This window comes from Somniosus microcephalus, chromosome 9, assembly GCF_052327205.1.
Source record: "Somniosus microcephalus isolate GS21.2 chromosome 9, FLI_Smic_1.0, whole genome shotgun sequence".
Lineage (NCBI taxonomy): Eukaryota > Metazoa > Chordata > Chondrichthyes > Squaliformes > Somniosidae > Somniosus > Somniosus microcephalus.
In genome coordinates, this window is record NC_140995.1 from 202,271,262 (window position 1) to 202,294,974 (window position 23,713).

Consider the following 23,713-nt stretch of genomic DNA (forward strand, 5'->3'; position numbering starts at 1 on the left):
ATGCAGCTTTTCCTCACCAGTTTAGGCACTGCATCTTTTGTGTGACAGTTCAGACCATGGGAAAAACGGAAGGGTAAATTTTCCACCCCTGGCACACAACTGCACCCACTGGGAGCACGCATTGGGAAATGGTGCCTGAACAGCCTGTGATTTTTCATCCATTAATATGAATGCACGATAAATCACAGCAGCACGTGTTGAATTTCCCAATATGTGGTTTCATCGGGAGCAGTTCCTCACCAGGAGTTAGGACCAGAAAATTTACCCTATAGATCGAGATCTTTAGAATGTGAACTAAAGAATGACCTCCTTTACAATATGCGAGGCATGTAACTATAGCCCTTAGCTACACAGCACTGTATTCCCACAGCTCCTGTAAGAAATGCGCTTTGAAGCAATTAAATTGGAGTTTTCCATAAATAACATGCAACCAGCCCAGTCGCGTGGTACCAACATGTCAATAAAAATCTAAATGAGACTAAATAAATATAAATAAATGCTCACTGCACATTGCTGTGTTTGCAGATTGAAATCATGAATCAATATAATGTTATATTATATAAATCATTACTGTTCTGGAGACGAGATAGCCAGAGGAGACTGAAAATACGATGAGATTTACTGGGTAAGACTTTTCTTTCAGGCAACTTTCTCTAGCAACAGCTACAGGACTGTATGTTGCCCATTTATTTTCACTATTGGTTAGCATTGCTTCACTCATAAATTAGGCTAATATTATTACAGAGCATACTATCAACCCCAACCGATTGGGAGCAAAGCACTTGCAGCCAGACTTCAGATTGTGCAATTGTAAAACAGAATGCACAGGCACAAGATTCGCAAGAATGGGGAGGGAAAGAAAGCCTAAGTGACAACATAATTTTTTTTTGCTGGTAATTTGTCTCGCCCTTTAGCATACTGGAGGGGAGCGTTTGCAATGCTGCATCTACAATGAGTGTGTGTGTGTATTTTATATAAAAACACAAATTTAAAAATATTATATAAATATCTTTAAAAATATATATATACGTGCACACATATATTGTAGATGCAGCATTGCAAATACTCCCCTCCAGTATGTTAAAGGGCAAGACCATCTGGCCTCCAGAGCCCATAAATAATTGGCATGGGAGGGGAAGTGACTTTTGGGCGATAACACAAATTGGGCGTGAGCGGATCGGCGACCCATTTCACCCTCTGCCCGATTTTCTTTTCCATTCTTTTCTATTGACTTCAACGCTAGTCGATCTGCAAAAATATATTTTCAATCTGCCTTTTGCTTTGGGGGGTGGGGGAATTCAGGCTGCTTGCAAGGCCTGGACCCCACTAATGGAGCCCATGGGCGCCCTTGTGGAGGTCAGCACACCTGCACTCACTCAGCACACACTAATCCCTCAGGTCCCCCTAAGGAGCAGGAAGTCCAAGCGTAGGGAATCCTCGCTCCCGGTTCCGTCCCCCAAACGACATTTGCCATGCGAGGGGCAGACGGAGGTTCTGGAGCCACCGGGTCTCTGCCGTTTTCATGAGGGTTACGCTGGTCATCCGTCGGAGCTACGGCAGGAAACCAGCGGACCCTCGAGGCATCTTTACACCTCCGTGGACACATCAGAATTCCCCCAGGCCACGCAATAGGAAATGGAGCTGTCCTTCATCTTTACTCCCCATTCTCAGAGGCTGACACCTGACTCTAGACTTCCAAATATCACAGCTGATATGATATAAAGAAAGAACTTGCATTTATATAGCGCCTATATAAAAGGACGTACCAAAGCGCTTTACAGCCAATAAAGTACTTTTGAAGTGTAGTCGCTGCTGTGATGTAGGTAATGCGGCAGCCAATTTGCGCACAGCAAGGTCCCATAAACAGCAATGTGATAATGACCAGATATCTCTATTTTATTGAAGTTGATTGAGGGATAAATACTGGCCAGGACACGGGATAAATCCCCTGCTCTTCTTCGAAATGGTGCCATGGTATCTTTTACATCCACCTGAGGAGGCAAATGTTTTAACACCTCACCCAGAAACGGCACCTCCAACAGTGCAGCACTGCCTCAGTACTGCACTGGTGTGTTAGCTTAGATTTTGTGCTCAAGTCTCTGGAGCGGGACTTGAACCCACGGCTTTCTAATTGCAGTAAAAGACCCGTAATCTGGAACCACACAGGATCCTCACCAATTCTATGAAGCTCTCTGGCCTTGAATTGATGCTACAGAAGTGAAATTCTTCCACCACAAACTAGACCCGGGCACCCACCTTGCTGGTCTAATCAGCTACAATTGCACTGATGCACACAAAGGGAAGCAACTCCACCTAATGCATATCCTACAGGTGCACATCCCTACTCAGCTATAACTATAATGCTCAATGAGCCAAACGACCTTCTCCTATCATTGAATGTTCTTATAAAATATTAGGATCTAGTCCTGGATTTTAGCTATTACTTTTCAGAGACACTTACAATTTTGCAATTCATTCAAACTATTACTACCACTATAAATCTGAAATTGATTCAAAATCTTGGCAAATAATGTACATGCCACTACAATTTACCTCTCCCCGACACAGATTAACTGATACCGAAAATCAAAATTGTACGTCCCAAATACAATTTTGTTTTACAAGTAACGCCCACCACATTCATTTCTATTGCAGACTTTGGAAACAAATTACAAATCAATAAGAAAAAATAAAAGAGAATTTAAATAAAACCCGAGTTATTGTACGAAAGAGATAGCACTGCAGTCTTGTTCTCCTGTTGTTTTGTGTGTGTGTGGTGTAATTTAGCAATTGTATCCCTGCACGCTGATCGAATGTCCCGACTTGTTCCGTTCAAGCTCAGTTTGCAGACACTCACACTTTGAGTTCCCACTCACTCTGCACATAAACCCAGTCTACACCTCACCCAGCTGACTCTCCATTACATATTGTTGCACAGAGTCTACAGCACAGAAACCGGCCACTCGGCTCAACTGGTCCAGTCCAGTGTTTCTGCTGCACACAAGCCTCCTCCCACCCTACTTCATCTAACACTATCTGTATAACCTTCTATTCCTTTCTCCCTCATGTGTTTATTTCGCTTCCCCTTAAATGCATCTATGGTATTTGCCTCAACTACTCCCTGTGGTAGCCAGTTCCACATTCTTACCACTCTCGGGGTAAAAGTCAATCTTTTCATTATACATTAAAAAAAAATTTTTACCTCCTCTGTCACCACTTTGTTTCTTCCCCTCACCCTGTCACGTTGCCTCTGTTTAATTTAAGCACCCATCACGATGGCAGCAGTCAGCTTTGCCTCGCTCTGCCTGTGGTAAACCACTGTTTGTATTCCACTGTGTACATGCCTGGACATGCCTCGGCTGACTCCTTCCACAAGTCCTAGTATAAAGGTGACTGCTCCCCAGCCCCTTTGTATTCTGGACCGGTCGACCACTCGAGGCAGACCTTCATTCTTTTGTTAATAAAAGCCTTTAGTTACTCTCTTAACTCTCAGTCTTTTATGAGTAATTGATAGCGCATCACTGCCCAACTACTACTGCTTCTTTATTGAGTACAGGATGCCGGGTGCAGCCAATATCTTGGTTGAGATGGTTGTGACCATCCTCTGGTCATTCCAGGGCGCTGTTTTATAACAACAAGAGCATTATATCATGCAACACACAGCGCATTATCCTGCTGCTGAGGTGTAGCTGCATTGATCTGGCCTGTTTCTGTAAGGTAATAAAGTCTAATTGCTGTAAATAAGCACAAGCCTAAGGTCAATTAGAGTTTAATTACCGTTGGCTGAGGGAAGTTTGCAAATTGAGGGGCGCTTGCAAATTTCTGACTCCACGTCAGAAGAGAAATGACCACCGCTTTAATAAGCCACCACCATTAAACTACCCACCCGGAGAATTATTGGATCATCCCAACATATTATTTCACCAACATTTATAATTCAGTTAGTTGCTCACAAAATTAATAACTTACTAAATTTAACTTTCTCACAAAAGGTTTCTTTAGACAAAGGGTTACCAACACTTGTGTCAAGTTACCAGCTCGTGTGGCGAGTTTGCTGCAACAGTTCAGAAAGGAGCTGGACACGTTCCTTGCTGTGGCACACAAAAGGTAGACGGGATGTCGGGTATGCACCTCATGGTCACCGTGATCTCCTGAACTTGTTCTGATTGCCTTAAGCGGTTGGAGAGGAACATCCCCGATTTCCCCCCCCCCCCCCTGAATTCGTTTAGGGTTTTTTAATCTGTTTATTACCTCTCCCAGGAGATTGCATGACTAATGTTGGAGGGAACACTGGGCGCCGGGATCCTTTTGTGGGTCGAGCCCGCTTGGGACAGGCTCGATGGACCAGTGACGACACTTCAAAAGTACTTCATTGGCTATTCCGATCCGTCTTTCCTTATGTACGCACGCTCGGAAGTGCGAGAGGGTGGTCTGAGGTAAGTAATCCTCTGATTTTCTTTCCACCCCTGTGGAGAAACACCTGCCCCCTGTTCTGTGCCTCACCACGAGATTGGGAGCCCATAGTGAGTACAGACTATCTATATGCTACCACTCCATAGCATGTCATGTTGGAATGTCAACACACTGTACTGCCATGCCACCTATAAAATAACAAACATTTTCCCTTTTATCCTTATCTATGGGAAATCATAGATAGACACATGAGGATGAGAGGAATAGAAGGTTATGCTGATAGGGTTAGATGAAGAGGGGTGGGAGGAGATTCTTGCTTAGCATAAACACCGTGTGGACCGGTTGGGCCGAATGGCCTGTTTCTGTGTGGTAAATTCCATCTAATTCTATGTAAATTATCTAATTGGGACTCCAAAGCTCTACTGATACCTATCCGGTCATTTATTTCATTGCTGCTTGTGGGATCTTGCTGTGCACAAATTGGCTGCCATGTTTCCAAACATTACAACGGGACTACACTTCAAAAGTACTTCATTGGCTGTAAACCACTTTGGGAGGTTCCGAGGTCATGAAAGGTGTTTTATAAATGTTAGTTCTTTCCGTCTTTCATCTTCCCTGTACAACTATTCATTTGCTTCTCAGAAGTACATTTGATCATTGTATTTGAGAAGAATCAGATGATACCTATTTAACCAAATCTAAAACTCTAGTCTCTGAATTTCTCTTGATTTTTATTGCTATAGTCACCAACTGAAGGGGCTAAACTGGTCAGAAACATGCAGGATAGTTGTTCTATTTTACCTGCTTGAAGCAGCAAGGTGGCGCCATACTGGAATCTGTAGCCTTCAGATATTCGTCCCAGTTAAAACTACCTGCGAGAAATAGAAGCCTTAGATCTGAAAGTTGTCAGTTTTAGAATGAGTGATGTTAGAGACACAAGGCACAGAAAATACAAAAGACAGATTCAAAAGCGGCTGCACATATCCACTGTATGCGTGACATTTGAAAGGAGTGGTAACCCAAGGCATCTATCTAATTTCTTTTATTTTTGATGGTATGAAATCGCTCTATTTCACTCACTTTACAGCACGCCGATACATAAACGAGCGCGCAGTGATGTGCTCTATCGCTGACATGATGCCACCAATGTACAGTATTGCCAATCACATGATGAACATTTTTTTTGGGGGCTCTGATAAACATGGAAACATAGAAGGTAGGAGCAGGAGTAGGCCATTCGGCTCCTCGAGCCTGTTCCGCCATTTAATGAGATCATGGCTGATCATCCAAACTCAGTACCCTGTCCCTGCTTTCTCCCCATATCCCTTGATCCCTTTAGCCTTAAGAAATATATCTAACTCCTTCTTGAATATATTTAATAAGTTGGCCTCAACTGCCTTCTGTGGTAGAGAATTCCACAGGTTCACCACTCTCTGGATGAAGAAATTCCTCATCTCAGTCCTAAATGGCTTACCCCTTATCCTTGGACTGTGACCCCTGGTTCTGGACTCCCCCACCATCGGGAACATCCTTCCTGCATCTAGTCCTGTTAGAATTTTATAAGTTTCAATGAGATCCCCTCTCATTCTTCTAAACTCTAGCGAATATAAGCCTAATCAACCCAATCTCTCTTCATATGTCATTCCTGCCATCCCAGGTATCAGTCTGGTGAATCTTCGCTGCACTCCCTCCATGGCAAGAACATCCTTCCTCAGATAAAGCTCAAGATAAAAATATGAAATATACATTAAAAAGTTTTGCACCATCACAGCGGCTTGGCACCTGACTTTACAGTCCTGGGAACTCGGACTGCTCAGAAACTCCCGAATCCAGAGACATTGTCCCTTTAAACTAGAGAATGTGAAGGGCGGCTGTAGTCTGACCACAGATTTTTCTTTATACATTCTCTGGACATGGGCGTTGCTCACAAGGCCAGCATTTATTGCCCATCCCCAGTTGTCCTGACAGTTAAGAGTTAACCACTTTGGTGTGGGACTGGAGTCACATATAGGTCAGGCCAGTTAAGGTTTCCCTCCCAAAAGGACCTTAGTGACAATCCAACAGCTTCCTGGTTACTTTTACTGATAATGAGCTTTTTATTTCCCAGATTTATTTATTTATTTTGAAACTGAATTGAAATTCTCAAACTGCCCCTGGTGGGATCTTGTTCTCTGGATTATTGGTCCAGTAACAGAACCACTACCCTACTGTACCTGGTAAGGTACGTACATCAGTATCTAAACACAGATTCTCGCAGACGTCCTGACCAATATCGGTTGCATTATTATTTAATTTCTCTTCATGATTGGTGAAAAGCAAGAGACAGATGGAATTCAATTTAATAAATCAATCAAAGATTGATTAAGATGTTTACATCCAGCCACACAAAGCCTAGAATTAACCTTAGGGGTAAGTGCTGGCAATAATATTTCAGAAAGGTTGATAAAAGGATCTCAATTGATTTAACTGGTATGAATTGCTGTTTCTTACGTGAGATGGTACTTCTAACAGTGATCAAATGAGCAGCCGGATACTGAACGTAAGTACACAATACTAACTCCATTATGTCCTATTACATATTACAGTGCAGTAAAAGGCAGCACTCAGGATATCACCTCTGAAAGTCATAAGATTGAAAGGAGGAAGTCCACCAACTGTTCTAATCAAATGGCCTACTGATTAATTAAATGATTAATTAAATATTCTGGCACATTATTCGCTCGTAAAAATGTTACAAGTTCCTGATTAAATGGTGCACTCAGCATCGTGCATTACTAATATATTAGCGTCACACTGGAAAGTTACAGCTTGTTCAGATTAGATTAGATTTCCATCCGTCACCCTATTAAGAGACAGAAAACGCAGCGGGGTAGATTTTACAATCAGGGTCACCCGATTTACAGCCACAAGTTGAATGAATCTGTTTGGGAAAGTGGGAGGAGGTAATTGGATCTCCAGTATTTTCAGCAGTATGTCCAGGAGGTTGGGGGGGGGGGGGGGGGGGGTTAGGGGGGCAGGGTGGAAAACGAGGGGAGGATGCGCCAGTCTGAAACACGCAGGGGTTTTGTATTTGAATTGGGGGGTGGGGGTGGCGTAAATGAGGGAGAGACATCCTGCACACAATTTCCCGGTGTTTGTGCATAAGAACTAGGAGCAGGAGTAGGCCATTCGGCCCTTCAAGCCTGCTCCGCCATTCAATGAGATCATGGCTGATCTGCTGCCTCAATTCCATTCACCGGCCTTATCGCCATATCCCTTGATGCCCTTACTAGTCAGAAATCTATCGACTTCTGCTTTGAATATATCCAATGACTGAGCCTCCACAGCCCTCTGGGGTAAAGAATTTCAAAGATTCACCACCCTCTGTGTGAAGAAATTTCTTCTCATCTCAGTCCTGAATGGCCTACCCTTTATCCTGAGGCTGTGGCCCCTGGTTCTAGACTTCCCAGCCAAGGGAAACATTCTCCCATCATCCACCCTATCAAGCCCTGTAATAAGTTTTTATGCTTCAATGAGATCCCCTCTCATTCTTCTGAATTCAAGAGAATACAAGCCTAGTTTACTCAATCTCTTCTCATACGACAGTCCCACCATCCCAGGATTCAATCTTGTGAACCTTCGTTGCACTCCCTCTATGGCAAGTATATCCTTCCTTAGGTAAGGAGACCAAAATTGTACACAGTACTCCAGGTATGGTCTCACCAAGGCCCTATATAATTGGAGTAAGACTTCTTTACTCCTGTACTCAAATCCTCTTGTAATGAAGACCAACATACCATTTGCCTTCCTAATGGCTTGCTGCACCTGCACATTCACTTTCAGTAACTCACGTACAAGGACACCCAGGAGCATCTGCATTCCCCAATCTTTCACCATTTAGGAAATACTCTGCCTTTCTGTTTTTTCTACCAAAGTGGATAACTTCACATTTATCCACATTATAATCCATCTATCATGTTCTCACCCACTCACGGAGCCTGTCGAGATCCCCTTGAAGCCTCTTCACATCCTCTTCGCAACTGCCACTGCCACCTAGCTTTGTGTCATCAGCAAATTTGGAAATGTTACATTTAGTCCCCTCATCCAAATCATTGATATAGATTGTGAATAGCTGGGGCCGAAGCACCGATCCTTGCGGTACCCCACTAGTCACAGCCTGCCATCCTGAAAAAGACCCGTTTATCCCTACTCTTTGTTTTCTGTCTGTTAACCAATTCTCAATCTATGCTAATATATTACCCCCAATTCCATGTACCCTAATTTTGTTCACCAACCTCTTGTGTGGGATCTTATCGAAGGCCTTCTGAAAATCCAAATACATCACATCTACCGGTTCCCCTTTGTCTACTCCACTAGTTACATCCTCAAAGAATTCCAATAGGTTTGTCAAACAGGACTTCCCATTCATAAATCCATGTTGACTCTGCCCAATCTTACTATTAGTTTCTAAGTGCCCAGTTATTGTATCCTTTATAATAGATTCCAGCATTTTCCCAACTACTGATGTGAGGCTAACAGGTCTGTAGTTCCCCGTTTTCTCTCTCCCTCCTTTCTTAAATAGCGGGGTTACATTTGCTATCCTCCAATCTACAGGAACCGTTCCAGAATCTATAGAATTTTGGAAGATGACAACCAATGTGTCTGCTATCCCAATGGCCACCTCTTTCAAAACCCTAGGATGTAGGTCATCTGGTCCTTGAGATTTATCGACTTTTAGTCCCATTAATTTTGCTAGTACTGTTTTTTTACTAATAATAATTTCTTTAAGTTCCTTATTCTCGCCACACCCTTGGTTTTCTCGTCTCATGCAGGGCACTAAATCTTATGGATGTTGAGGAATAATGGGTGTCTGGGTGATAGGCGTTGAGCTGAATGTGAAGTCAATTTAAAGAGCACAGTAAAATGATAATTTCTGAAAAAAAAAATGTTTTTCCTCTCTTGCTGATTAGCTTTGCGACATTGGCAATGGGGGCAGCCTCTCCACGCCACCCCTCCCCCCAGCAACTGCCGCTGTGCCACGATGGATTTTCCCATTGGAAGCACCCTGTATCTCTAATTTTTGGGAGAAATGAAGGAGCAATGGAGGGACGCCCGTGCCACCTGTCAGTATCTTCAGACCCGCAGACACAGGCACCGTGTACCTCCCTTTGGCAGTGGATCAGTGCATGTGGAGGGGCCCAGTTCCCAAGGGAGGCTGTGACAGCAGACCCAATAAGACAAAAACGATACGCGAGTGCCTGACTAACTGTAATGCTGGCTCATTCTTCTGTATTATTCCAATCGTAGTTTATCACGCTTTAAGGGGTACTGCAGAAAAGAAGGCATGCCAGGAATCAAAAACCAACATAGCTTGACTACTTGTGCCAAGTTGCCACCAATCATTTCTATAGGCCCTGACACACCTATATGTTAACAACTATTACCGACAACTGTTACCATGTAGGTGGGACTGGATCAGCAAAGAGTCAGATTCAGAGCTGGGCCATCTGCTGCAAGAACATCTGTAGAAAGTGTATACAGACCCTTAATTTTTAATATTTCTTGACATGCTTTGCCAGGCAAAAAGGTTTTACAAAGTGAAATAAAGTTGGTGAATGTAACAAGCAGTCTTTCACTGATAAGGCAAGAAACATGGTTGTGACTGCAGGGGGTAGTGATAGACAACAGAGGTAAACAAACCCCCTTAGTTTTGCAGACATGGAGACTTTCCAGAGGTTAAAGGGGAGAAGTCAAACCTTTGACGTTTTGGAATGCAGAATACGACGTAACTCATGAACCTGATCAAGTGGCTTTCTGCCACTTTTGTAAACTTTAGGAGTGAATGAACAATTTTGGGCTGTGATAAGGACAATTAATGGAAAGCCACACAGGATGAGTTAATGTCAACGTTTGACTGCTCAAACAGCTCAGACCAACATTAAAGGAACATTTCACTATCTCTGAATGATTGATATACTGCAAAAGGCAAGGAAAGCTGTGTAAAACACAGTGGCTAAAGAATATCAGCACTGCAGTCAGAAGAAGGTGGTTTGGCCGGTCATTTCGCCTACGAGGATCAGGCTGCTGTCGGAAGGAGGGGCCTGGCCAGTCTTTTCGCTTACGAGGACCTACAATCAACGTTGGACTGATCATCGGCGGGTGGTTGTATGTCTGATTTCCTGTAACATTATTGGTGAACTGCTCGAATAGTGGGTGGGGTTTTAAATCTGTCTTAGGAACAATAAAAGGTTAAAGGCAGAACCAGTGTGTCTGGTGTCATTTCTCATAAGTCTCAAGTCTGAACTCTATAACCTGTTGGACGGGGCGAGAGGTAATTCCGCACGTCTTGCACATCTACAACTAATGTGCACCATTGGGCTGGCACGTAATGTCAGCAAAAGTGAGCTGCGGCTTCCAATTTCCCTTCACTTCCGTCTGGGCAATCTATGGGGATAATGCCATGGTGTGGCAAAAAGGTCCACTCTCCTCATAGTGCAGCACCTCCACCTCAGCAGCCAGGTGCTGGGCTGCTGCATCACTTGCCTGCACCATGGGTTTCCTTTCCCTGACACTTTTTTATTCCGCTCCCCCTTCAGTCTCAGCAAACGCCAACAAAAGGTTGACATGCATTTTGAACTTTTCCTGAGGCTGCAAGGAATATTTGTCCCCCATTCTGCCACTTGCCTTGAACTGTCCTTAATCTTGAACAATTTTTCTTTTTATTCGCTCACGGGATGTGGGCATCGCTGGCAAGGCCAGCATTTAGTGCCCATCCCTAATTGCCCTCGAGAAGATGGTGAGCCACCTTCTAACTAAGTGGCTTGCTAGGCCATTTCAGAGGGCAGTTAAGAGTCAACCACATTGCTGTGGGTCTGGAGTCACATATAGGCCAGACCGGGTAAGGACGGCAGATTTCCTTCCCTAAAGGACATTAGTGAACCAGATGGGTTTTATGGCAGTCGGGGTATTAACAATAGTCACAATGTCCCTTGGTCAGGTAAGGGGGAAATTGGCCAGGTTTCCCACTCCAGATCACCATTGGAAGTGCACGTTAGTGGGTGCTGAGTGACAGCTATGATCCCTCCCACCCTCCCCACCAATAATTAAACAGATTACCAATGCTCACTGTCTAGGCTCACACATTGAGAGCACAGACTAGGAATCAAACCAAGTGCAGGCTGTTGTTATGACAATGTGAGACTGCAAACTTACCATGTAGAGAACACCCATTCTGTGGAGCAGTACATTGGAACACTTGTGTACTGTGCCACCACACCACAAGCTTTCAATATTAAAATAGCGTGAACAGACTCCTGTTAAATGAGACTCGACTGATTAAATCAAAGGGTGAACTTTTGTTTCATGCCTGTCGTTTTGCCCAATTACTGACCTTATGTGATTTCCAATGGTTGCTGCATTTTAATTATTTAAATTTATTCAGCAAGTCCATATTGAAGGCTTGTTTGGTGGGGGCGGGGGGGGGGGGCAAGGGGAGGTGAGAAATTATTTAAGAGTACTGACAAGATAGGCTGGGTAAATTCAAAGGTTTGCAGCCCCTTATCGGTATGTGGCCACACAACTGGGCACAACTTTTTTTAGCTTCTAAAATGGCTGCAAATAGTTTGAATGCAAAATTTCAGCCAGACTTTCCAAAACTTGTTTGGGACACAAAACAAAAAGGCAGGTAAATCCCAGTGTCTGACACAATGAGTGCTGCAGCAACAAACACTCTACGGGCTAATGACAGAGCTGCGCAGCAGTCATTAGAAGTGGAGATGCTGTGGCACAAGTTGGGTGCGAGGAGCATTTCCCCTCGGTTAATCCAGAGAATCGTGCCCAGAGGGCAGCAGGCCAGCGTTGCCTGGCACTTACTGACGGTCTGCTCAATGCTGCACGCCCAACATGCAAGGCCTGGAAACAGACATGGAAGAAGATGGCGCATCCTTAGGGAACGTTATCATGGTAACCCATACGCAACCGTTCCATTTATCAGGCCCATGTCTGCATGCCGCAAAGTGTTGCTGCCAACAAACCTGTTGTACACTTACTGCTGGCCCCTTCCAAGCTCCCCAAAAATCTTACAGCTCTATCTGCTCAGCTGTAGCTCAGTTGGTAGCACTCTTGCCACTGAGCCAGAAGGTAGTGGGTTCAAGTCCCACTCCAGAGAGTTGAGCACATAATCTAGGCTGACGTAAGAACATAAGAAGAACATAAGAAATAGGACCAGGAGTTGGCCATACGGCCCCTCAAGCCTGCTCCACCATTCAATAAGATCATGGCTGAACTTCTACAGCAACTTCACTTTCTCGCCTGATCCCCACATCCCTTGGTACCCAAAAATCTATCCATCTGTTTCTCTGTGCAGACTTATATAATGACCCCCCCCCCCCCCCCCCCCCACCGCCTATTTCTCTCCTTGCACAACAAGGTGATATCTGACACTGGGGTAGAGAATTCCAAAGATTCACATCCCTCCGAGTGAAGAAATTTCTCCTCATCTCAGCCCTAAATGGCTGACCCCTTATCCTGAGACTAATTCTACACTCTCCAGCCAGGGGAAACAACCTCGCAGCATAAGCCCTGACAGTCCAGTCCAGTGCTGAGGGAGTGCTGCACTGTCGGACGTGCTGTTTTTCAGATGGGACATTAAACCGAGGCCCCGTCTGCTCTCTCAGGTGGACGTAAAAGGTTCCATGGCACTATTTCCAAGAAGAGCAGGGGAGTTATCCCCGGTGTCCTGGCCAATATTTATCCCTCAACCAACATCTCTAAACAAACAGATTATCTGGTCATTATCACATTACTGTTTGTGGGACCTTGCCGAGTACAAATTAGCTGCCACATTTCCTACATTACAACAGTGACTACATTTCAAAAGTACATCTTTCGCTGTAAAGCGCTTTGGGACATCCTGTGGTCATGAAGGGCGCTATATAAATGCAAGTCTTTCTTTCTATCATTGCCGACAGTGCCACATGCAACTTAAAATTGAAAGCCTTGGAATATTCGTATCATACAAGGGATTCTCACGCAAGAGCATTGCTGATCATGAACTGGTCAGAAAATCGCTGGCTGTGTGTGCCTGAAATTCCAATGTGCACTGCTGGTGGGCAAGGCTTTCCAGCACCTGTGCAGACTTGTATAGTGTCCTCCCCATTTAACAAGGTGGTGTCTGACACTAGGGAACAGGCCTAAACTGGAAAAGTGCACTGGTAACTTTGTCACCGACAGTGCCAATCTTGAGGTGCGGATTGACTGCTGATGTCCTTGTAGTGGGGTGGCACAGCCCTACAACGGGCTGTCCGCTTCCCAACGGTCGCTGACAGCTGGTCTGCCTTTCATGACCTCAGGATTCCCCAAAGCGCTTTACAGCGGAAAAAGAACTTTTGAGCTTTGCTGATGCCCCAATACAACGGCATGAACTGAAGCGTTAAGTTGTTCCATGCACTGTCTCCGGTTCTGTTTTGTGCCAGTTCTATGCTGTCTCCACTGCTTTAATATCACCTTTATAACAGTCTTCATTAACACAATGTCAGCTGGAAGGGAAGCATGTGGAAATTTGCATGTTCACCTTTAATTGGTGCTTAACCATTCCTTGACAGCCCAAAAAAATCATTAACATTGTGTCCATGCATTAAACTCCCCAGAGGAGCTTCGGGAGAACAGACAAAAAATCGTATATGCTCCATTATTGCCAACACACTAAAACGCAGAGAGGAATTTCACCTCCTCACTGTCCTTATTAGTACAACCCTTCAGCGATGAAATGAAATGAACTGGAATTTCACCAGTGCCTGTTATAACTACATTTAGCACCTCATAAGTATGCAGTTCTATGTATTTATATTTGGGGAAGGGAGGGAGAGAGAGCAGTCATTACTATCACAAATGAACATCTTTTACCTTGATAAGATGATGAAGGATTTGCTGGGCGTCCAGGACGGTGCCGTTTCCCCTTTTTGCCATATTTCCACTCTGGCAAATAAAGATTAAGAGTGAATACACACGCACCTTTAGACATTATTGAAGTAAAAAGTCAAGTGCCCACCTTCTTTGAAGGATTATCTCGACATAGGGTTACAAAGCGGCCCCGAATATCCCTTGCCCCCGCTCTGCTGGGATTGGGGGCACTTGTGGTGCAAATGGAGTACCAGTCTCGGGTGGTGTGGTGCAAATTCACTCTGGCAAGAAGTGGACCAGCTGTGCTAGATTTATCCAAGATTAAAAATACAACCCTTTTTTTTAAAATATGGCCAGCGTTTCTAGGATGCAAACGATGGAATTACATTGCATGGCATAATGATGCACCCACACATTTGTAGCCAGGCGTACTACACGCCTTTCCCACCATTGACTGGAATGTCAGACATGGCATTACTAAATCGCACCCAAATTTCCACCCCAATCCGACCAGATTACAGCACTTTTACTGCAGAGCAGCTGAGGAAATTCAGGGATAAAAATCTAATCAAATTTCCAATTACATGTCACAGTGCATAACTAAGCTAATTATTTTAAGTTATATTTACATATAACAGTCTGTTATAAATAACTGTGCATGGATGGTACAATGGATTGTACACTAGCTTTCATTTCTGAGTTCGAATCCAGTCTAGACATATAGGATAAACATCTCTTCAGCTGGCTTTAAGCACGCTATATGAAGTGAGCTTGGGTAGTCTCAGTCTCAGTCCTTAATGGGTATGGACACATCATAAAACCAACAATAATTTGGGCCTAAACAGGCATTCACAAAAAGGGCCATGGGAATGATTGGTGTTGGAACAGGAAAATATCTCCCATCAATGCATTAGGGGGCGCTCTTCTGAGGCTGCAGTTGAGCCACCTAGGACTAAATTCTGCTGTAGCAGGGCATCTAACGGCACCTGTCGTTAGTCAGACTCACCCCTGCACCCTTCAGCTCAAAACATGTTTTCCCACTAAGTTGCTGAAAGTGCGAGCTGATAACCGTGCAGGGAGGGAAACTGGGCACCTGGGGCCTGAGTGAACAGGGCAAGCAACAGGGTATCTCCTTAACCAATCAGATTGAAGGATTGGGAAATAAACAGCGCAGTGACTGAGAAGGAAGTGTAAATTAGAGTGGGTTAATTCAATGTCAAATCAGGTACAGAAAGAGAAATAAAGAAAGGGAAAGAAAGATTGGATTAAGAGAGAGAGAAAAAGAGAGACTGAAAAAAAGTTAAAAATTTTAAATTTGGCATTTAAAAAATCTCCACCAACAATTAATACCTGAAGGAATGAGACTCCACACTTGTAATAGTTAATTGTCAGTGTTAGAGAGGTTGATTGGCAGTAATTAACAATTATCACTGTTAATAGGGTGCTTACCTGCAATAAGACTTAACTTTCGGTGGTGAGTTTAGTTCATGTCAACCTCGCAAATGCAGCAACTTCACGACATTCAATGCATTTCAATGGCGAGGCAGACAGCGAGATGCCGTTTTTGCAAAGCTAACGGCCGAGTGGCACAACTCGGACAGGAACTTTTAGATATCTGCGTTTAACCGCGTATCTGCTCCTCGCCTGAAGTTCGGATTCACCACTGAATTCAACAGTTTCAGATCATAACCTCTGCCCCCATTTTTTCCAGACGGCAGCTGTTGCTGATGATTCTGCTATTCCCATTTACACCTCCTCTAGACCCATCTTTTGTTTCTTTACTTGTCCCACTACCATCCCCCTTTGCCTTGCACCATCATCCCTTTTGTTATTTAATCTCTCCTGCCTTCCACCCTATCACAGATCTTCCCTTTGTTCTTTCCTCCCCTCCCCCCCTGCCTGTACTTGCTTAAAATCTGTTACGTCTCTAACTTTTTCCAGTTCTGCCGAAAGGTCATCGACCTGAAACGTTAACTCTGTTTCTCTCTCCACAGATGCTGCCTGACCGGCTGAGTATTTCTAGCATTTTCTGTTTTTAGTTCAGATTTCCGCAGTATTTTGCTTCTGTTCTGGGGTTTGTTTGCCTTCACTATTCAATATTCCACAAACTTTTCCTATTAATTAGCCGGCGTATTCTTTATTTGTCACAAGCTAATATTGTGTAAAACAGGGTGCATTATAGCTGCAGAGCACAAGCTTGCTGTGGTGATGCAACCACACTCAGAAGATAGGGCAGAAAAATGTTACACAAATAATGTCCAACAGTTTAACATTCAGCAATTAAGTTAAAAGAATGGATTTTTAAGTGAATTCGGAAAAATGTGTTAATTTTTCTATTTCATTCCAAAAAGGTCATAGCTTGACTTTAAAAATCAATACAAGAAACACAAGATGTGGTCCCAGTCCTGAAATGTACTGAGACTTAACAAGACATCAGCTTCGGGGGACTGAGGATAAAGGAGAATATATTTGACAGGTACGTTTCTTTTCCCATAAAGAATAAGGCTCACATTCCAAGACATGTTAAGCCCTAGCTTAAGGACATTTCGTGGCCACTAATACAATATTTGCAAGGCTGGGGTCCTCTGTCTGCCCTTTATCCAGACAATATATTTATTTTATTTAGGGTAAGGATTTATGTGTAGGGCTCACTGGAGTCCCTGTCCATGGGAGTTTATAAGGGACCGACGCCGTTAAATGATTACATGCCATAGAATGCATTTCATTTCACCTAATGTAATCAGTATGATTTTATTTTTGTGTAACAGTCCTAAATAAATATAAGGTTAAAATGTTCATTTTTAACTTTTTTTTCTCCCATTTTATCCCCAGGCGCAGAGCAAGAGCCAGTGATGTCCATAGTATGGTCAGTTCACAGAGTTCCAGAAGTCACCTCGTTAATGAAGCTGCCACTAAAAATATAAGGAAGCGTGGATGATTAATCTATTATCCCTATCGCACATCTCCTTTCACGGGCAATCATGGGCTCTACTCCATCTGCTTAAACTCTTGAAGGGACTTTCTACATAAATACTCCCTGATCTCTAAAGGTAACCAAGCAAAAGGTCAGAGTATTCACCCATCTCCACAGGTGCACAACTCAACCCTTGCTTGCTAGATTATAGACATTATTCCCTACCTCTGCCCACCAGCACAGCAGTCATTGGGTCCCGTGGAGCATTTGATTATCTCTGTCTATACCTATCTTCAAAACCTTCAATCCCATTGCCAACCAGATAGCTATCCAACTCCTTAGAAGGAGATAATTAACAAAGTATCGACGGCTTTTGTCGAGAAGCTTTTCCACACATTCATAAATGAATGATATGAAAAGTTTTCTTCTAATATCTAATCTCACTTGAGGCTCGTTAAATGTAATTATGTGTCTTCTAGTTCTGTTCCCACAGTTTACTCAAATAGCCTGCTTACATCTACATCTCCACATTTTAAAAACCTAGAACCGGTGTCCCTCAATCCTTTTTCTCCAATAAAACTCCAATTCTGAGTTTCTCCTCCTACAATGCCCTAGATTCCAAATCATCATTATCGTTCTTCTGTGAACCGTCTGCAACACATCAATACATTTTTGAAGATATAGTACCCAGAACTGCATACACAACATTCCAAATGTAGTTTAAAATAGCTTCTTTCAATTTATAGTCAAATGCCCTCAAAATGTATCTTATAATTTGATTAACTTGTTGGTAATGACTTCATACTGACTGAAAGCTTGCAGTGAATATCAATATCTACGCCCAAATCCTGCTCATTTCCATCTTTTCTAATTCATTCAGTGCTGCCAAAATTTCTAACCGTTGCATATATGTTCACTGATGCCAACATTCCCAACCTTTCAATGCATATATTATTGCCGTAAACATTCCCACACTTTTAATTGCATATTTGTTCAGTGTTGCCAACATCTGCAAACTTTCAACATATATTTTCAGCCCCACCAACATTCTCAACCTTTCATACATGTACAATGCCATCAATGTTTCCAACCTTTCACTGCATATACGTTCAGTGCCGTCAACATTAGCACTTCACTTCAGTTCTGATGAAGGGTCATCGACCGGAAACGTTAACTCTGTTTCTCTCTCTACAGATGCTGCCTGACCTGCTGAGTATTTCCGGCACTTTCTGTTTTTATTTTAGCACTTCACTTGTTAGCTTTGCATCATGTGCGGGTTTTTTTACTCTTTGCACTTCAAGCAGGAAATTTAAACAACGCTTTCTATGGCCGGAATTTTCCAGGGGGGTCAGCAGGCAGGATTGGTGGTGGGTGGGGTGGAAAATTTGAAAATTTTGACAGCGGGTCCCTCAACTCGCTCCCACGCGCCTTTCCCAATGTCGGGTCTGTCAGCGCTGAGCAGACCTGGCAGGCAACGGCGGGTGACCCAATTCAGGAAATGAATGTCTTGTTTAGAGCCACTTAAGAATGATTTTCAGCTTACCTTTTGCATCTGACAGCTCGCCCACAGGGTCCACGCTGCTCAAGGACCACATCTGGCAAGCTGAGGTGGGAGTTCAGTGGCCATTGAATCAGCTGTTGAGTTAATAGCTTCAAATGTAAAGTAAAAGCTCCCACCTTACAGAGATATCTTCCCATAGCCACAAACTGTTCCTCACTGCATTTCCACAACAGATTCAGCTGGCTGTAAGTCTTTACATAAGTCTCTATCCAGTCTGACCTCATTACCTCTCACTATTGACAGATCGCTTCTGTCATCTCTACTTCACCTGCCATCTATTCAATCAGCATGGGTGCCCTTTATACTCTCTCACCTTGATCCTCAGAATCCCACCACGATCAGCCCCAACACCAGCAGCACCAACAACAACACCAACCTTCTCCACAATCAACTGATGCTGCATAGGACAGAGGGCATCAGCACCCAACCACGTTGCTTCACTTGACGATGTACACTCTGGCTGCCACATGATGCACCAGATTGGCACCACCTTCACAAAGGAGGACACAAATAACCTCCCAGAGATGTTGGGGAACATAGGGTCTAATGAGAGGGAGGAACTGAATGAAATCAGTATTTGTAGGGAAATGGTGTTAGGGAAATTGATGAGATTGAAGGCCGATAAATCCCCAGGGCCTGATAATCTACATCCTAGGGAACTTAAGGAAGTGGCCCTAGAAATAGTAGATGCATTGCTGGTCATCTTCCAAAATTTTATAGATTCTGGAACAGTTCCCATGGATTGGAGGGTAGCTAATGTTACCCCAATGTTCAACAAAGGTGGTAGTGTAGGAACTGGGGTTCCTAGCCGAAGAATTGAGATCGACTCAGAAAATCAAAAACAATAAAATTTAATGAACAAACGAAGCTGTACAGGAAACTGTAGGATACAATGCAAGTAGGTCTGGTCTGCTTGAAAGCCTCTCTGGAAACTGCTAGAAGGTTCCGAGCTCAACTGCTAGCAGGTTCCGAGCTCAACTGCTAGAAGGTTCCGAGCTCTACTGCTAGAAGGTTCCGAGCTCTGACGTCATGACGTCATCACGTTCTTCCCGCCGTTGAGAGATCACGTGACGGACGGCATGATGTCATCACGCGGAGTACAGGGAAGAAGCACTAGTACAGTTAACAGATACATTAAAGGTACAGCCCCCAGCTGTACTACATTGCTGTAAAAGGAATTATATACAATTGTCCGTAATCCTCTGGTGGTTCCGCCACTTGCGCCCCCCCAGAATTGCTTTTAACAGAGAAGGTAAGGCGAGAAGGGGGTCTGACGAGTCTGTCCGACCGACTGCGATACCCCGGCAGCTGGAACGGAGCGCTAGAAGACGAATTGGCCATTGGCTGTGGTTGGGATGACGCCGCAGGCGGAGGAGAAGAGGAGGCCGGCTGTGGTCAACCCGGTGAGGCGGGCACTGGCGGCTCGGCGGATGACTGTGGCTGTACTGGACCGGCAGTCGACAGTGGACGACCACAATGAGGTGGCTGAGCGGTGACGACTGGTTCGCTCAGATCCAGATGCGCCGGTTTCAACCGGTCGATGGAGATGTGGTCAGGCTTACCGCCGACGTCGACTGTGAAGGACTTGTCACCTGACGAGATGACGCAGAACGGACCTGTGTAAGGCGGTTTGAGCGGGTTTTTGCGAGCATCCTGTCGAATGAACACGTATTCAGCGCTCTTAAGATCCACCGGGACATGGGAGCGCTGCAGGTGACATAGGCACTGGGATGAAATTCCTAGCCGCTCCCTGGTGGCTGACGAGCTGCTGAGCTGGGGACCAGGGTTCTGTGTGAGGAGGAAGAAAATCGCCAGGCACTCTCAGTGGCTGGCCGTAAACCGGCTCTGCTGAAGAAGAATGCAGGTCGTCCTTAGGCGCCGTGCGAAGACCTAGCAGCACCCAAGGGAGCCTGTCCACCCAACTAGGCCCATGGAGACTAGCACGCACTGCGGCTTTAAGGGACCTGTGGAATCTTTCACACAGACCATTCGCCTGTGGATGGTAGGCAGTGGTACGATGAAGCTTGGTGCCCAAACCTTGAGCTACGGCATTCCAAAGCTCAGAGGTAAATTGAGGCCCCCGGTCGGAGGAGATGTCAGCCGGTACCCCGAACCGAGCTACCCACGACGAGATGAAGTCTCTGGAGACGTCTGCCGCTGTGGTGACAACCAAAGGAATTGCCTCTGGCCACCTGGTGGTGTGGTCTACCACGGTGAGGAGGTGAGTGTACCCGCGAGAGGAAGAGAGAGGACCAACCAGGTCCACGTGCACATGGTCAAATCGACGCTCCGGAACCGGAAAAGTGGCGACTGGGGCCTTAACATGGCGTTGTATCTCGGACTTCTGGCAACTCACGCAGGTATTGGTCCAGTCATGGACGTCGAGATGCATGCCCTTCCAGGCGAATTTCTTTGCCATGAGTCGTTGTGACGCTCTCATGCCAGGGTGTGACAACCCGTGGATAGTGTCGAAAATTCTCCTGCGCCATTCGACTGGAACGATTGGACGTGGGACGCCCATCGAGAAGTCACACAGGAGTGTGGTCCCTGTGGCCTGGAAACTGACATCAGCCACTTGTAAGCTGGAAGGTGCGGTCCGGTATGCCTGCACTTCAGGGTCTGCCTTCTGTTCTTTTGCCAAACCAACATAGTCGACTCCCAGGTGTACTGCGTGGAGCTGGGCGCAGGAGAAACAATCCGCCACCAGGTTGTCTTTGCCCGAGACATGTTGTATGTCGGTTGTAAATTCAGATATGTACGTAAGATGACGTTGTTGCCGTGCCGACCATGGTTCCGCTGTCTTGGCCATCGCAAAAGTAAGTGGCTTGTGGTCTACAAAAGCCGTGAATGGGCGTCCTTCCAGTAGGAAGCGAAAATGACGGATGGCCAGAAACAATGCCAACAACTCCCTATCAAAAGTACTATACTTGCGTTCGTTCTTCCGCAATTGGCGGCTGAAGAAAGCCAATGGTTGCCATGTGCCGTCGACCCACTGCTCCTGTACAGTCCCGATGGCATAATCAGATGCGTCGGTGGTAAGGGCAATGGTTGCGCCTGGAAGGGGATGTGCCAACATGGTCGCAGCAGCCAAAGCGTTCTTAGTGTCGAGGAAAGCCTGGTCCATCTGGGGTGTCCAATCGATCGGGTCTTTGCCCGATTTACCTCTGAGGGCCTCGTACAAAGGTTGCATCAACAATGCCGCCTTGGGGACGAACCGATGATAAAAATTGACCATTCCCAGAAATTCCTGGAGGGCCCTGACAGTCTGAGGAAGAGGGAACGAGGTGACCGCATCCACCTTCGTGGCCAGCGGGACGGCGCCTTCTGAGGTGATTCTGTGTCCCAGGAAATCAATGCTGTGCAACCCAAACTGGCACTTGGCCGGGTTGATAATAAGGCCATGTTGGCTGAGACGAGAAAAAAGGGTACGCAAGTGCGTAATGTGTTCTTTCGTGCTGTTACTGGCAATAAGGATGTCGTCTAGGTAGACGAAGATGAACGGCAGATTGCGCAACACGGAATCCATGAGACGCTGGAAGGCTTGTGCTGCATTCTTCAGCCCAAACGGCATACGAAGGAACTCAAAGAGCCTGAAAGGTGTGATGATGGCAGTTTTGGGGACGTCCTGAGGATGCATGGGCACTTGATGATAGCCTCGGACGAGGTCTACTTTGGAAAAGATGGAATTCCCTGCCAGATGGGCCGAAAAATCCTGAATGTGAGGAATTGGATACCGATCCAGTGTGGTAGCCTCATTCAGGCGTCTGTAGTTGCCGCATGGTCGCCATCTGCCGCCCAGTTTAGGAACAATGTGTAATGGCGAGGACCAAGGACTATTCGAATGTCGAATAATACCCAGGCGTTCCGTTGTATGGAACTCCGCCTTGGCGGCCGCGAGTTTACCGGGTTCCAGCCTTCGAGCTCTCGCATAAATGGGGGATCCTGTCATGGTAATGTGGTGCGCCACACCGTGCCTCGCAACTGAAGAAGAAAATGTGGGCCTGGTGAGCTCAGGGAACTCACTGAGAAGACGAGAGAACTCATTTGGAGATGGGACTGCACAGGCAACTGACCAAGACATCGTGGTGCTTCGGTGGCAGGGGACCGAATGAAAAGTGGAGGCACTAATTAGCTGGCAGTGTCGGACGTCGACGAGAAACCCGTTTGCGCAGAAGAAACCTGCCCCCAGGATGGCCTGTGAGACTTTCGCCGTAATGAACTCCCAAACAAAACGTTGGCCGCCAAAACTCAACTGGACCCTACGCTTTCCGAACGTGCGAATGGCCGCACCATTGGCTGCCTCGAGGGGGGACCTTGACCGCCGGATTGAAGATCTAGCTTCGACGCTGGTAGGATACTGCACTGGGAGCCAGTATCACAGAGAAAACGTTGCCCTGACAGGGAGTCTGTAATGTATAGGAGTTTCCCTGCGGACCCGACGGCCATCGCAACTCCGGCGCGTCCCTTAGGCCTTATTGATCTTCTCAGAAACCGCTGGTTTGAGGTAGGTTTTTTTTGGTGAGAAACTGCAGGGCGGACGGCAATTTCTGGCCTTCGCGCCGAAACGAGCGTGGTATGCACACCAGCCTGCAGGAGGAGGAGTCGGATTCGCTCTTGTGGGTGATGGGCGCCTCGTGGCTGCACAAGATTGTTGTGAGACGGTGAATATTTTATCCGCTTCCACGGCGAGTTCAGCACAATCCGTGATCGCGGAATTGGCCAAGGCCGTCTGTACTGGCTCTGGTAGTTGACAGAGAAACAGCTCGCGGAACAGAAAACATTGCGATTCTGAGCCCAAAAGCGCGAGCATTTGGCTCATGAGCTCTGAGGGTTTTGAGTCCCCGAGGCCGGGCATGGAGATAAGTCTTCGAGCGCGCTCCGACTTGGACAGACTGAAAATCTGCAGTAAACGTGCTTTTAAAGCTTCGTACTTGCCATCGTTCGGT

At 45.5% G+C, this 23,713-nt stretch overlaps 1 protein-coding gene across 2 annotated transcripts in view; it reads right to left on the minus strand.

Moving 5' to 3' along the window:
• scml4 (Scm polycomb group protein like 4) overlaps positions 1-23,713 on the minus strand; it is a 262,549-nt gene that overhangs the window by 215,007 nt on the left and 23,829 nt on the right. For both annotated transcript variants that reach the window (XM_085997762.1, XM_085997763.1), the window contains exons 3-4: positions 14,296-14,367; positions 5,215-5,285 (exon numbers count right to left, since the gene is read on the minus strand). In XM_085997762.1, the coding sequence (XP_085853888.1) occupies positions 5,215-5,285; positions 14,296-14,367 (143 nt within the window). The remainder of the gene's footprint in view (positions 1-5,214; positions 5,286-14,295; positions 14,368-23,713) is intronic.